Source organism: Electrona antarctica, assembly GCF_951216825.1.
Source record: "Electrona antarctica genome assembly, chromosome: 13".
Classification (NCBI taxonomy): domain Eukaryota; kingdom Metazoa; phylum Chordata; class Actinopteri; order Myctophiformes; family Myctophidae; genus Electrona; species Electrona antarctica.
In genome coordinates this window covers 12,420,703-12,436,221 of record NC_136794.1, presented here as the reverse complement: position 1 = coordinate 12,436,221, position 15,519 = coordinate 12,420,703, and the positions used below count along the sequence as shown (strand labels likewise).

At 42.9% G+C, this 15,519-nt stretch overlaps 1 protein-coding gene across 1 annotated transcript in view; it reads left to right on the top strand.

The window, feature by feature from the left end:
• vwa8 (von Willebrand factor A domain containing 8) overlaps positions 1–15,519 on the top strand; it is a 110,227-nt gene that overhangs the window by 60,589 nt on the left and 34,119 nt on the right. Inside the window, exons 34-37 of the mRNA XM_079518720.1 lie at positions 1,649–1,800; positions 8,377–8,581; positions 8,726–8,807; positions 11,268–11,472. Coding sequence (XP_079374846.1) covers positions 1,649–1,800; positions 8,377–8,581; positions 8,726–8,807; positions 11,268–11,472 — 644 coding nt within the window. The remainder of the gene's footprint in view (positions 1–1,648; positions 1,801–8,376; positions 8,582–8,725; positions 8,808–11,267; positions 11,473–15,519) is intronic.

Here is a 15,519-nt window from a genome sequence, read left to right as displayed (position 1 = left end):
CCTGGCAAATGAGCATGTTGGCTGACATGAGAGCACTCAGCAGCATCGACCAGGGAGTGGCCATGGGCTGTCCCCGGTGGATGGAAGCCATAGCAAGGATTCAGTCAAAACCCAGCGGTGTCTGGAAACAAAGAGGACTTTGAACAGATGATGTCTTGAACTATTGTTTGAGGACAAAATGGGAAGCGTGAGTCGAGAGCACTGGGAAGGAACTTAAAAACAAAGATAACTTGTAGGCCTGACGTCAAAATAGGGGAAAAAAAGAAAGAATATATATTCAAAGATTTGTGCCGCATTGTCACGATTTAAAAAAAATAGCAGACCTACAAGCTTGCTTGTAGCGCGCCATATGAGCTTGTAGATCTTCTATTTTTCAATAGTTAAAACACCAAAAGGGGTTCCCGTACAGAATGGGTTAAGATGTAAATATCTAATAAAGGATTATTTGTCCTGTCATCTCATACACAAATGTTACTGAATGTACAGACATGACATCAACCCAATTTAATTACCAGACAGACTGCACCCCTCAACCAGACCGGCTCTGCCCCTACCATGACAAGACCTCCATTCTACTTCAGGTCAAAGTAAAACCCCTTCACGCAAGATTTTAACGCAGGGCACCTAGGATCGTCGTTGTAATTTCATGTTTCATAATTATCCGCAGTGCTCACTGATGTCATGAGTGATGTTCAACGAGCGAGGCTGAATGAGTGCACAGGGATCATAATTCAGAGAAATAACTCAATGATCCTCTGATTCGCTAATTGGGGCCACTGAACTTCCTCGGTACCCTGAGGAAAAATTATATTTGTTCCTGAGAGAGACGAGGGGCGCTGAGATGAGATTATTATTAATGCTGCACATTGACACTGTCTGGCTGTCTGGATCGCTCTCTTAAGTGTGTCATTAAGCCACTCACTCAATTTTCTCCCCACAAGTGTGATGTCTGTTACATCAGGGAAATCTGCTTTACAAGATCTTTTTATATATACTAGACCTGTACGTGCCCGTCGCAGTCGGCCACCGGCCTACTTGGGAACGACGCAACTTGGGAACCTAATGATATACGTTGTCATAGCACCCGTTTTAACTGTCAGCCGGTGTCCCACATGGAGATCTGTGTATGTGCCTGTGTGCCTGTGTGTGAAGACTGCAAACTGAAAAGTGTACTTGGCAATCAATTGGGCCCACTGGCAGAGCCTGATTGGTTGAGCCTCAATTGGCTGAGGCAGAGGCTGGACATTGCACAGGTGAAAGGAGTTGGCCTCATTAGGCCCACTGGCAGAGCCTGGCCCAGGTGAAAGGAGTTGGCCTCATTAGGCCCACTGGCAGAGCCTGACCAGAGCCTTTCGTGGTGGTTCTGGAGAACCGTGGGTCCGACCGACTCGATACCTGGCACTGCACTCCCTGTGGGGGTGTGGAACGCGTGTGTCGAATGTGAAGTCGGTGGGTCAAACGGTTCTCGAGTTACTTCCAATACAACCGTACACACACGTACGCATGCACGCACGTACGCATGCACGCACGTACGCATGCACGCACGTACGCAGAGACGTGGCACATTTATAGTAGGATATTCCTCCCAACTTGATACTTAGGCCTCTCCCTAGCCCATTCTCTCACTCATTTATCTCTCTCTCTCCAGGTGAGGTGGGCCTTCCCCAGATGCTGTCGTGTGATCAACTTCCCAACGAGAACCTGAGCGCAGCTCTGGACCAGAAGATCGTCTCCCCTAACCGTCTGCTGGCAGACACGGGATCCTATGCCACGATCATTGTGGGCTTCCCAGACCTCATGGTGAGCATACAGAAGATGACTAGTTCTACTGGGTATTCTTGAGTGCATTACTCTCTTCACCTTAGTTTGGAAGAGCTAAGCAAAGCCTGTTCACTCGCATTCCAACTTGGAAATTCCCCTGGGCAATACATTCTGACAAGTCAAGACTCCTTGAATAGGCAGCAATCTAAATTTGACATGGATATATATTATCATTCACATTTTCTATTTAGGAACATTGGTGAATTGCTTATAACATGTGTTAAGACTTTGTTCCAAAGGACACTCATTACATAGAAAAGCATATTTTTCCACAACATTCAATACAATTCTATGATTGATGGATTTTCTTAATGATAATATGCAAAGTTTTGTTGATTGGCCAGCTTTCCTGACAGCTTTGTCCTCCATCTTTAGCATTTTTATGTGTACCTTGACCACAAGGCTATACGATTATGTTCTTAGCGTAGGTAAGCAGAGTTATTTATTTCTATTTCCCTCCTATATTCAGCTATTCGTGTAGATTTTCGTCTTACACGTCATATAGGCCGTGAGCCAGGACCCCAAATCTGGGGTCATCTGTACCGATGGGGTGAATAAGTCTCATAGTGATTTTTGGGAAGGTATACATCCCTAGTGCTAGGAAAAATGTGATAGCATTGCATCTGTGGTAGCTTTCTGTGTGTTATCACTCCATTTATAACCACATGCCAAAACACAATTTTCAAAATCCGAATGGAGCATTCTACTTCAAACTGATGGTTCTCTCCTACTATTGATCATATATCTTTGAAGAATGGTTGGGATACAGCTCAGACTATATATTTCTCTGAAAAGTTGTTAAAATTAGCACATCTAGAAATGTTATCTATTACAGGAGAGACAACATATAGGGACTATATATTACATGAAACGTACTTCTGTTTTCATGAAAGATGCAGCACAAAGGTTCTCTCTGTAAATAACTGTAAATATTTAAAACCATCTTAGAACATACATTCTAATAATGTTTTATGAAATTCAATAAACTAAATATAGTAAGTGTACAGTGTAAGTAATGCATAAGATAACTTTCCGTTCACCATTACATCACCTTTTAGTCCATTTGACACTTCTATCTGTTCAATACCAAACCTAATAATGCTGTTTCATATTACGTTTTTGTTGTTGATTTGTATTTGGGGACAATTTTAGCTTGGTTGCCCAAACTTTGGTAATTGGCATAATCAAAAAAAGGCCTTTATATCAGGTCAATCTCACATGTTAAAGGTCTGGTCAATGAAACAGAAACAACTATTTCTATTTCTATAACAACTTATACTTATACATTTGTAATAATAGCATAAGAAAAGATGATAATATTTATATTTTGCAACTACATTCAATATCTGTAAGCTTCAACTCATAATCAGGAACATAAAATCAACCCACCACATCCCCCTAGCCCTCCTGATTGGCAGCAATATCTTACCCAAATCCTGATCTACCTCATCGTCAAAAGTATATCCTCTTTATTATCAACATCACTTCTCATTTGTAGCTTCAACATCTCATCAGGTGTCAGGTCACCCTTAGAAAAATGTGGATCTCCCATCCAAATTGTCACCTGAACTTTCAAATTGAGCTTGGTGGTCTGCCACATTCCACTTGTATACGAGTACAACTGTCGTGGTACAACAGCAGCAACAGATTGTTACATTGTGACACCCAACTCACCCAGCACATCAGGGTAGTCTGGGACGTTCCCTGCCAGCAAAGTATTTTGTGCTCTGATCTTGCCTTTGCACATGGATATGAGGTTGCACAGGACTGTCCCATTGAAGGTCGTTAATGTCAAGGCAATTATGTTTATGCACTGTCAAATAGGTCTACATCTATTCTATGGTAACATATAGCTGTATAGTCATATTATCCTGCTCATTACTGTGCACAAATGTATACATCTTTGTGTTTGAGCACAAATGCATTTTGAGAACCCCCACATTTTCAGTAAAGCGTGCACGCTGTGCAGCCCCCACACACCATCATTCTACAGTTCAATCTAGTTGAATACCCCTGCTGTAGGTTACAACAACAAACAGCTGCATATCAATGGTAAGGTGAATACTGTGCATGTCAACCAGTGACCATACTGTATCTGCTGCATGCTTGGACACACCTGCTTATGAGACAGACATTGACCTGACCTTTAGCACATAAGATTGACCTACTTATAAGAAATTGATTTTATGTGACAGTTATTCTGTTCATTTTGTAATTGTATTGTTTTTACATAATGCAGTACAATAGAACATCACTTTGGGTGTGGTATGGACACCATTTTGGATTTGGCAATACATAATTAACTAGTGATGGGAGATTAATCGGCAAACACATCGGTATCGGACGATTTGAGTTGTTTTTAGATTAATCGGCATCGGTTTGATTAATCAGACCGATTACGTTTTTCAATAAACTTTTCCCTCCTCCTTTTTCGAACATAGTAACTGCGAGAGTGAGGTCTAGCCAACACCAACTCGGGATTCCTGGATCGCTGCCCTCCACAATGTCCTATCCAACATCAGGTTATTCAGCTCTGCAGTGTTGTTAGCCAAGCTGTCGCGCCGCAGCACGTCTACATAGGTGGTACGCTTCTTTCCCCCCCTGGCTTTGCCCTGGGTTTGGCTCCCATAGTCAATTTACTTGCCTCAAGTTCTGGGTACCTGACGCAGTGCCCTGCCAGCCTCATCCTTCTCTCTCTGACTTTGTCCGTGACCCGTGGTAGGTCCCCATAGAGGTCCACATTTCTGATGTGACACCTAGTGCCATTCGTAGCATTCTTGTGTAGACTCCATCCAGGGATTTTTCCTGTTGTACTGTGAGGGTCCATGTCTCGACAGTATCTATGAAAAGCCGCCTCTTAAGGTCTTCTCCCATGTCTGATTTCCACACTCTCCTCATCCCGTGCAAGGCTTTCCAGGCAAGTGCTCTCCGAACCTTCAGATCCTTTTCAGTTGAGGCAGTCCAGGCCCCGAGGTACTTGAAGTCCTCGACTCGCTCGAGCACCGTCCCGTCTGCAGTGGCAATGGTTTTGTCCTCTGTGTTGACTGTCATTACCTTTGTTTTCTTGGTATTGAGCTTGAGGCCGAACTTGGACCTTGGCTCGAGTCTGGCTGTAGCTTGACTCTATCATCTGGACCAACTTTTCTGGAACTCCGTAGGCACGTAGAATACTCCTGAGTTTCCCCCGGTGGATGGTGTCGAAAGCCTTTTGGAAGTCAATGAATGTGATCACCGCTGACAGGTTGCGCTCCCATACCCCTTCCAATATCCTCCTCAGTGCCAGTATCTGCCCGACTTTCGAACATAAACATAAGTTAAGGATTATGAAAGATCATTATTATTATTATTTTTGGACGTTTATTTCCTTTGTCTTTTCTCATTTATATTTTAACATGTTTGGAATAAATAAAATGAAATGAAATTAATTAATCGGTCTGTCTTTACAGATAAACAAGCCCAAAGTAACAGTTTGAACAGATCTACAAGCTCACAATATTATAAAGGTATTTAAGTTAGATGTGACTTGCCTAAGCCTGTAGTGCAGACACCCTGTTACATGTATTTTTCAGAATAGACAAAATTATAATATTTCAATACAGAATGAGATCGACATTGGTAATATTGGTTATCGGCCATAACAGCAATTAATTATATCGGATATCGATATCGGCCAAAATGTCTCATCAGCACATCCCTATAATTAACTGATCACTTTCACTGATTCACCCACATTCCTTTAGTCCTAAACCCCCAAATAATGATGAATTAGTATTAGTTATAGCCATTTTAACCCTTAGAAGATGAAAGACGCCAATTGGCGTCTTCATCAGAATTCCGTAAATGATCAATGACGCCAATTGGCGTCTTCACAGTTTTTGATGAATCTAAACATATTAATATGCTCCGAAGCGCTGTTTAAATTCCTGAGCTTATATTCCAACTACATTACCCAGAAAACCCGTGTCATGTGACACACGTGTACGTGTTGCCATTGGAAGCTGGTCCCAACCCCTGTAAACAGTGGGGGCAGAGGGAGTCTTCATAGTTTTGCCTGTTTTGCCGTCTCGCCCGAGCGATTTTCTAGCAGAAAAAGTTGAAAGCAGTACTATTTATTTGAGCGAGTTTTGTGGTAGTAGTATTGATCCATACGCGTCCCAGTCGCCTTCTCCAGGCGGAGTAGCCCTGGTCCAGTGCTTACAGCGAGACTCGCTGCTCCCTCCCTCCTTTTTTCATTGTCTCCCCATCGTCGTCCGATGAGCTATACCGGGAAACCATTGAAGAAGACGATCAACCCGGAATGTTTTGAGGTAATCTTATTGTAGAAAATGCCCTTCTATAGTGATCAGAAATCATAAGATGATCGCTACAAATAGATGCTTGGATAATTACTACTACTAGTCAGATCATGACGCCAGAATGACTCACCACGATGGCCCCCAGGCATTAGCCAGCACCAAAGGTGCTGGCTAATGGTGTTGGTCGGTGCATTGGTGCTGGCTAATGGCTGGAGGGAGGGTTGGTGTCGATCGGTTGGTTTGTGCAGTACAAATGTATCGTAGCAGGCATGCACGCATGGCAGTACAAGTATTTTATATTGTAGCGTGCCTTATAGGCGATCTGATCTTTAGAGTAATGTTCGCTCCTTTTATTTACTGTCTACAAAGACGGAGAACAAACATGCATCGTTTACTAAAGCAACGCGTGGTTCGTTATGATGACCTTGCTACAAGGATCGGAGGGGGGACGGGGAGTGAAGCTAACAGTAGCGTATTATATAAGATCTGTATGACGTTTCATTGACGTCTGAGCTTGCACGATAATTGCATTCATTGTATATTGTATACAATCATGATTGTACATTGTTTAGTGTGTCTCCGTGTGATGATGATGATGACGATGATGTCAGATAGCTTACGTCCCCCGTCCCCCCCCAACTGGCTATTGGCCGGGCTGACTACAGCTAAATGTTTATTTTTATATATTTAGAACTGGCATCAGATGAGGAGGAGGAGGAGGATGATGATGATGATGATGAAGACGAAGACGAAGAGTCAAGACTGCGATGGATTTCTCCGACACTGAACCGGATGCATTCATTCATTTCAGTTGTTGTTTTTTTTTAATTTAGCCTACACACACACACACCGTCAAGAACAACTGGAATGCAGTGGTTTGGGGACACTGGGGAGTTTGGGGACAACTGTTTTGTATGTAGGCCTATTTATTTTCTGTAATATTTATTATAATTGTATTATGTTAGTAGTCATAAAAAATAAAAGACAAGCTTTTACAATGAGTTAGACCTGTCATGGCTATTTTGTTCACTATTCTGAGGTTTATGGTTTGACTAAGCGAGTTTCAACTGTGATTTACTCTGTAACGGTAGATGGTAAGAACCCAATTTTTTTGTTATAATACAGTATACATTCAAGTCTATATTTTGATACATATCATGGGCACAAAGTCATATCAAAACAATGTCCTTGGATGTGTTTTTTTATCAAAACTGTTTCTTCACAACAGGTTTTTGAGATACATGCATGAATAGACACGGTACTGGTAAGACTATTTAAACATGGTATATATCAAAATGTGCGTTAGAATGTCTAATTTTACCCCAAAAAAGAATTGAGTTTATATGATGTTCCATTTCAGAGCTAGGGGGACTTTTAGCTGGATAGGTCAGATTGATCATGACTGACCATGCTATTTATAGATGGCAAAATATCTACAGTGGTACATGTGAGAAACTTTTTATTTTATTTTAATTGAACTAGACAACTCACCCTTTAAAATGAGATATTGCATGGCTATGTACGCCCAGCAGAAAAAAAGTTATTTAGAAAATAAAACTTCAACCGGGCATAACTTTTTTTGTTGTCCTAGAAACACTACCCAGTGTAAATGCAGGCTCTTTTAAAAGGCTTTCAACACAAAAACTAAACATTTTATCAACTCAGTTCATTTTTTTCCTGGAAGCAGACAAGCCAAGCTTTCTCTGAAGGTCTTTCGTTGTCACACATTCACAACAGAGAATTTTCAATAAATCATTCAAAAACGCCATTCTGCCATAGAGAAGTCTAAAAACTATATAGAAATCCATGAATATCTCAAAGAGTTAAGCTCCTGGCAGCCATATTGGACGCCATCTTGAAAATGACGCCTTTCCAGAACATATATTTTCCTATATTTTCAGTATATTCTTAAGCATGCCTAGAGGTACCAGAACCAATTGGAAAAACCTTTTCTATCATTTTTGGGGGGTGTATTACTATTTTTTTTCATATTGATCCATGCAATTTTCGCCTAGTGTTATAAAATAAAATGCATGATAGCACTCATAAAGCTACCACGGGTGCAATGCTATCACATATTTTCTAACTCTAGACATGTATACCTTCACAAAAATCACTATGAGCCTTATTCGGCCAGATGGTACAGACCAACCCCCCTGGCTCACGGACTAATATGTGGACAAGCAAATCAACATGTTACATCATGATGATAAGAGCGCCCCTCACTTCACACGGGTGTGATTCTTTCCTCTCTTGTCAGTCACCTAATGAAGTGTACACCTATAAGAGACCTGTGGACCTAACGGAGGTAAACGGCGGAGAGGGTGGAGGTCACATGTTCTACAGAGGGGGTCTCCGCTCCGGCCCAGCCAAACGAAGCAACTGCATCAATCAGCTGTCGGCCAATCAGGTGGTCCGAGCTCTCCCACCCACCCAGGTGCCCTTGAAGGAAGTCTACCCCAAAGGTCAGAGTTCATATTGGTTTCTTTCAAAATACGACTCTAAATGCATTTGGAACTTTTCCACAAATTGTGAAATCACACAGATCAGGCATTCAGCATACATGAGAAGGCATGGATTATATTATTCTGTTCTCCTTTGTCACTTAGATGTCACCCCTCCCATGAGTGCGGCTTACTTGGAGGTGACAGACCTGAACTCTAAGAAACTCAAATACATTCCTGTACCAAGGTAAATAGACCAACTACATTGTACCTCTAAGAAACTCAAATACATTCCTGTACCAAGGTAAATAGACCAACTACATTGTACCATGGAGGTGACAGACCTGAACTCTAAGAAACTCAAATACATTCCTGTACCAAGGTAAATAGACCACATATGTCCTAGCCCTTGATATGGAGATTTCTGTATATGGAGTATGCGCATAAAATGGACACAGATGGGTGTAACAGGTACTCCGACACGGCTACAACGGGACACAGAACTCCATATATAGGAATAAAGATACACAGAGAGACAGATACAGAAATCTCCATATATTGACACGGGTACAACGGGTATTGCATAGCCAAGGTGGGGCTTGGATCTCCAACTTCCATCGTTACCAGAACTCCATATATGGGCATAAAAGGGACACATACATAATAACTGGGTGGGGCATGCATTTCCAACTTGCACTGTTCCAAGTAGGCCAGTGCCCAACGGGCACCACTCTAATGAACGCTATAGGCTATTTACTGTAACAACAAATATATAATAATAATCCCTTTTTTGAAAATGTTCCACATATTGTGACCGCTTCTGACCGAGGCTAAGTCATTGATTATTTTTTTTTAATTTTCGTTGTTTCATGTCATATGAAAGCAGGGAATCATAGCTTAAAATTGACATATTGGTTGTTCAGTTTGACTCACCAGTTTTGGAGATATGGCTTATAGAGTAATGTCTTGCAGAAAACAGCGAGTTGAGAAAACAGGCTTGAAAGGTTCACTTCTGTGGACTCTAACATTACACCTAGCTACATGTTTAAGCATTTATTATGAAGACCGTGCTCAATACAAGATTAACAGATACGAAACAAACCACAACAAACAATAAAAAAGGGACAACAAATTTAGAAAATAAAGATATAACAAAACACTTCAAAAACATACAAACTGCTAATGGCAGTGTCACACTATAAAGAATAATAAAAGCAATCACATCTCAAGCAAGCTGATATATCAGCCAATGACACTAGAGGGCATCATAACACTGTGCAAATACATTCATTTCAGCTCTTCGAGTAGTTTAATGATGGGAGACCAGACTTTTTGGAATTGGGGCTCCCTATTCGACAAGATTTATCTAATTCTCTCCAAATGCAACACACCTTGACAATGTGATCACAACATAAGAAAAGAGGAAATTACCTACCTGGGTTGCATTTTAGAGGTTAAGCTTTCCAGTCGAAAAAATGGCATCTAAAGTAAAAATCAAAGGTGTCAACCAAAGAACAAGATTTTTGTACAGGTTCTCTTCACTGGTGGTCAGTAAGAATAAATTGAGGACTCTTGAGGTACATCCAATGTCACTTTGACTATGCATGTACCTCATGGTACCACAGCATGTACCTCATGGTACCACAGCATGTACCTCATGGTACCACAGCATGTACCTCATGTTACCACAGCACCACACAAAGCTTCAGACATCTACTGCTTGCTTGGCCTTCCATCTAGAACCCATTTAACCCCTGCTCATTGTATTAGGGTAGGATGGCCCAGGGTAGAAGAGTACAGCAACTTGCAATGTCTACAAGATGCACTACACATCTTTGATACCCATGTACCTGTCTAACTAATACTTCACAATCAAGTCCACAATCACTACACCAGAGGGAGCTCCACAAAGTCACGTTCAATCCAGATTTGGCACGAACAAGGGTTTCAATTTGTTGCCACCAAAATGTGGAATGCCCCATCAACAGCCATAAAGAAGTGAATCCCTGCCCAGGCGGTGGCGTAACCGTCTGGGCACCCGACTGGTAATCCAGTCGCAGTGTGCCGCGGGTTCGACTCCCGAGCCCGACACGGCCTTTACTGCATGTCTTCCCCCATCTCTCTCCCGTTTCCTGTCAGCCTACTGTCAAAAACCAATAAAAGGCGTAAGCCGCAAAAAAATATCTTAAAAAAAAAAAAAAGAATAAGTGAATCCCTACCCTCTTTCAAAACCGCTGTAAAAGCACACTTACAGATGGCTGCAATTCGGAATCTGCCCCCAGTGAAGAGTCATGCTGACAAGAGCGCGATTACATGGTCTGCCGGCCATGGCCCTCCCATTTGCCAATTTTAATATATAGGATGCGAGGTATTCATCTTTGATACATAAATCGAATGATTGGTTCGATATTCCACTGTTACGTTCATAGCTTACTCATGTTTCATGATAACTACTTTTTATGTATGTGATATATCGCCATGCTTTTTGTTCTTGCTTAATTTAAGTCGCTCTGGATTAAGAGCGTCTGCTAAATGCCTAAATTGTTAACTGCTATGCTTGGTTTTGAGACGAAAGTAAAGTGTGCTTGGTGAAATATCTGTTAGTTTAGTAAATAAAAGAAAAGAGATAAATGAATCTGTGTGATAGTAAGAGGAAGTGGTAAAATGTACATGTGTCCGGCTGACGATGGATCTTTGTGATTGACAGAGCCACGACCGTCTCACCCTACACAAACTGGCTATCCAAGGTGTCCGATTCTGATGTGCTATTGGCCGGTCTGGGCTCCGGGGGCGCGGTCACAGTGGATATGGGCGGATACGTCAGACTGTGGGAGACGGGGTTGGAAAACCTGCAGCGTTCTCTGATGGAGTGGAGGAATATGATTGGGTCGGAGGACGGCAGACCTGTACAGGTATTTCTATTTTATAGTCAATCTAGTTCCCTATATGACATGTAAAACGGACCATGTGCATTATGAAGATACACTGTCATATCACCGGGATTCCGGGACGCAGAAATACTTTGGAATAAAAATACTTTTTATTCCACGATTTTTGCAACCCATTTTTTTCACCCAGTGTCAATTATCTAATGCAGGGGTTTTCAACTGATTGTGAACGAGGGACCACCACCCTGATTTAGAATCAACCCTGGGACCACTGTTGTGTTGGGTGGGGATATGGGCTAAGATTAGTGCTTTTTGTGTAACTTGCTATGCATCCCTTGTGTATACATCCCACTGTTTCTCAACCAATGGTCCATTGACTATTAATCATTTCCTAACTATAACTACAAATACATCGCATGGATGCACCTGGGACGTATCCTCAGTGATGTATCCTGAGGTCAACGGGGTTTCGGGTCTTCGAACATCATACCCCTCACTCAGGCGACCCAGCCGGGGTGATCAAGTCCCGACTTACGTCCCAGTAGCTACCCTCAATCAGTCCCACTAGGGCAAAACCAGGGCCACACAATCCGTTGGAACTACTCCAGAACTACTCTGCCAGGGCTGGGAGGTACACTTCTGGTGCGTGCATGGAAGGACTAGGCTCTGTGGGTTGTCTCCTGTCTGGGCCCCTCCTACGCCTCACCAGGTCCACTCCTACTCTAATAATAATATAATATATACTCAACCAGATAATACGATGAACTCTTGAGATTCTAACTCCCTTTTTCTGTTGAATTTCTTGACCTCCAAGGCTCAGATTTGTCAGTAAACGACTACATGGACGGTCATCATTGGTCACCAGGTCATTCAGCTCACTGTTTCTCAACTAGTGGAAAGAAAATGTCAAAACAATCTACAAATCCTACATTAGTAATTCCATGGTCAGGGACCACATGCAATACCTTCACGGACCACCAGTTGTCCATGGACCCCCTTATTTAAAACCCCTTATCTAATGTAATCCTGGTCGCTACACTGCCAACCTGGGGAGAGCAACGGACTGACCTCATGTTTCCTTCTATGCATGAGAAGTCCAAGCCGCTTCTTTTCACCTGACAGGGTTGGACGTAGCGCGTGGAAGGAACACGTTATTTCAACTAGTTCCTTTCCCCTCCATCAGGCGCCCCGGCTGGCCAGGGGGAGGCAGTTTAGAGACCAGGATTACTGCATGTTTTTTGTGAGCGTACCTACGCTAGGGGACACAGGGAGGACATGCAAACACCACACAGAAAGGCCTGAAATACAAAGACTTTTGATTCATACAGCCTGTAATATCTCTGAGGACCACTAGGTGGCAGTATTCTCTCAGAAATAATCACTTGTTACCTGAGCTTCAACAAGACCATTAGTTCTCTCTACTGTAAAATAGTTTTTTGCTTGTAATTCATTCAAATATATCTTATGACTCACTTTTAGGTCCCTAGTTACAGTTTGAGAAACATTAGAACAAATAGACACAGTTTGTGTCCTGTCCTGGTGGAAAACTTTTAAGTCACCAAAACACCCACACGTTGCTTATTATGGAAATGTCAATATATCCGTCTCCACTATTGCATTTGTGAATGGAGGGTCTTTGTGGTGATGATGTAATAGCTTTGTACTGACCTTACCATGGGTCAGAGTACATTCAGCCCAGTACACTGGGTACAGGGTTCATGGAACCAATATAGACGCCATTGTTTCGGCGCCCACACACACATCCACACAGAGGGGATTTGTAGCCAGTGCATGCTTTTCCAGATATAAGACGTATTGTTTAGGGATCTGTGGCTTCCAAGTTCCACTCAGGCTAGACAGTGACAGTAAAGGGGGAGCAACAGTTGGAGAACAGATACGTGCGAATGCTGTTTGTGGACTTCAGCTCGGCCTACTATAGGCTGGCAGCCTGGCCATGTGCAGTCGGATATGGCACCTTCTGTCATGCTGTTGTCAGGTGGTACGGTTGGGAAATACAACATATGATATGACCCAATGGGCTATATTATGCACACACGCCATGTTGGAAAGAACTTGTGGCCCCTTCCCTACTTACTTTACTTCACAGGTGTTACGGCTGATACTAATGAAGGCACTGTTCCATTCTGGTCAAACAGAGTCAGGGTGCTGCTATCGTAGCCTGGCTAATAAGCCAGACTAATATCACACAACACTGTCGCGCAATTGTTTTTTGCCAACGGCTGATTCGGGCTGCTGCTATTGTGCATGTTGGCTCACTGGAAACACTCTGCTACACCAGTGGGTCTCAAAGTGTCCTTGAGTGGGTTCCAGTTGGCCCCGTGAGGGTGTGTAACTCTGGGAGTGTACATTTGTACACTCCCAGAGTTATATGGATTCTTGAAATTAAAAAAGTTTGAGAACCAACTGCACATTAAATGGAACAGAGCCTTAATTAGTATCATCAGTAACACCTAAGCATTTATTTTTAGTGTGGTAGGAGACCACGTATACTCCACAATGAATGACAGAATAGAATAAGCATGGTGTTGGTTGATTTAACGCTATAACCATGTAGAATTAGATCCTAGCAAACTGCATCTGCGTTGTCGACTGCTTTTGGAGCCAAAGTTCAGAGCCAAAAAGCTGTGGAATTGTCTTGGCTATGTTTGGAACAATACACACACGCGCACACACACACACACACACACACACACACACACACACACACACACACACACACACACAGGCATAGAATTCTTTGAGATAATGCAATCACAGAATAAGGTCCAGCGTCTGCATTACCAAAATACCAAGGGGACTTTCCAACTAAGGCAAGTATGAAAAACTTGCCTTGGCTCTGTTTGATCAAGCACAGGACACACACACACGCTCAAGTATGCACACACACATTCACGCACAGGTTGGCCTTCTTGGCCTGACCTGGTTGGGTCAGTGCTCAGGTAGTTCTTTGATGGAGCACCTTGAGTCCACAGAGGGTCATGTCCCAGACAGACTGTCCCTGTGCAGACTGTTGGCCCTCCGCAAACAGCAGGCCTCTCCTTAAACATGATGGCCTCTCTACAAGCATGTGCCTTCACACGCACGTACGCGCACACACACACACACACACACACACACACACACACACACACACACACACACACACACACACACACACACACACACACACCGTAGGGTATTACCTGTTTGCATATGGCACTCACACAATACTTTTGGCCCTAGGTTTAACATGGTTAACAACATGGTTTGTGAGCATGTTGATTTTAGCCCTGGTGTGAAACTGACGAGAAGTAAGCTGAGGGCGCGAAAACAACCCTGATAAAAGATTTCACCGTCAAATTTTCAGTATTCGTTTATCTATTCGTAACTATGAGAGTGTATTCCATTTGCGTTGCTTTCACTGTCTCTGTTGGAGAGAATGTCAAGTAGGCTATGACAAGCAGAAAGGCTGATGTTCCTCAGAATTGGTGTATGCACGTGTATACAGTACATTCAGTATGTTCACACACATGTGTGCATTCCATACACTAATGCATGTATGCACGAATGCATGCATGGTTTGCATGCACCATTTACACGCACGCACGCACGCACGCACGCACGCACGCACGCACGCACGCACGCACGCACGCACGCACGTATAACACACACATAACTGTATATACAGTCAGGTGCTGACAAGACGGTGTTAAATTAGCAAAGAGCACTTCTGTTATCCATTGTCAGAGGAAGAGATAGACGACAGATTTGCATGACCTCATAATGGCCCTATTCACACGCACGCACGCACACACGGACGGACGGGCGCACACACGCACGGACGGACAGGCGCGCGTGTGTCTGCTTTTCAGCACTGTTTGCCCTTCTTGTCTCTCACTTTAACATTGCTCCATTACAGCACCACTGACATCATCTGTCACCACACACACACACACACACACACACACACACACACACACACACATACATCCATACAGTATAGAGGGCTTCTCTCTCATCACCCGTCTGCACAACTCGTGTCTTTGTTTAGCAGATGTTATTAAGTGCCAA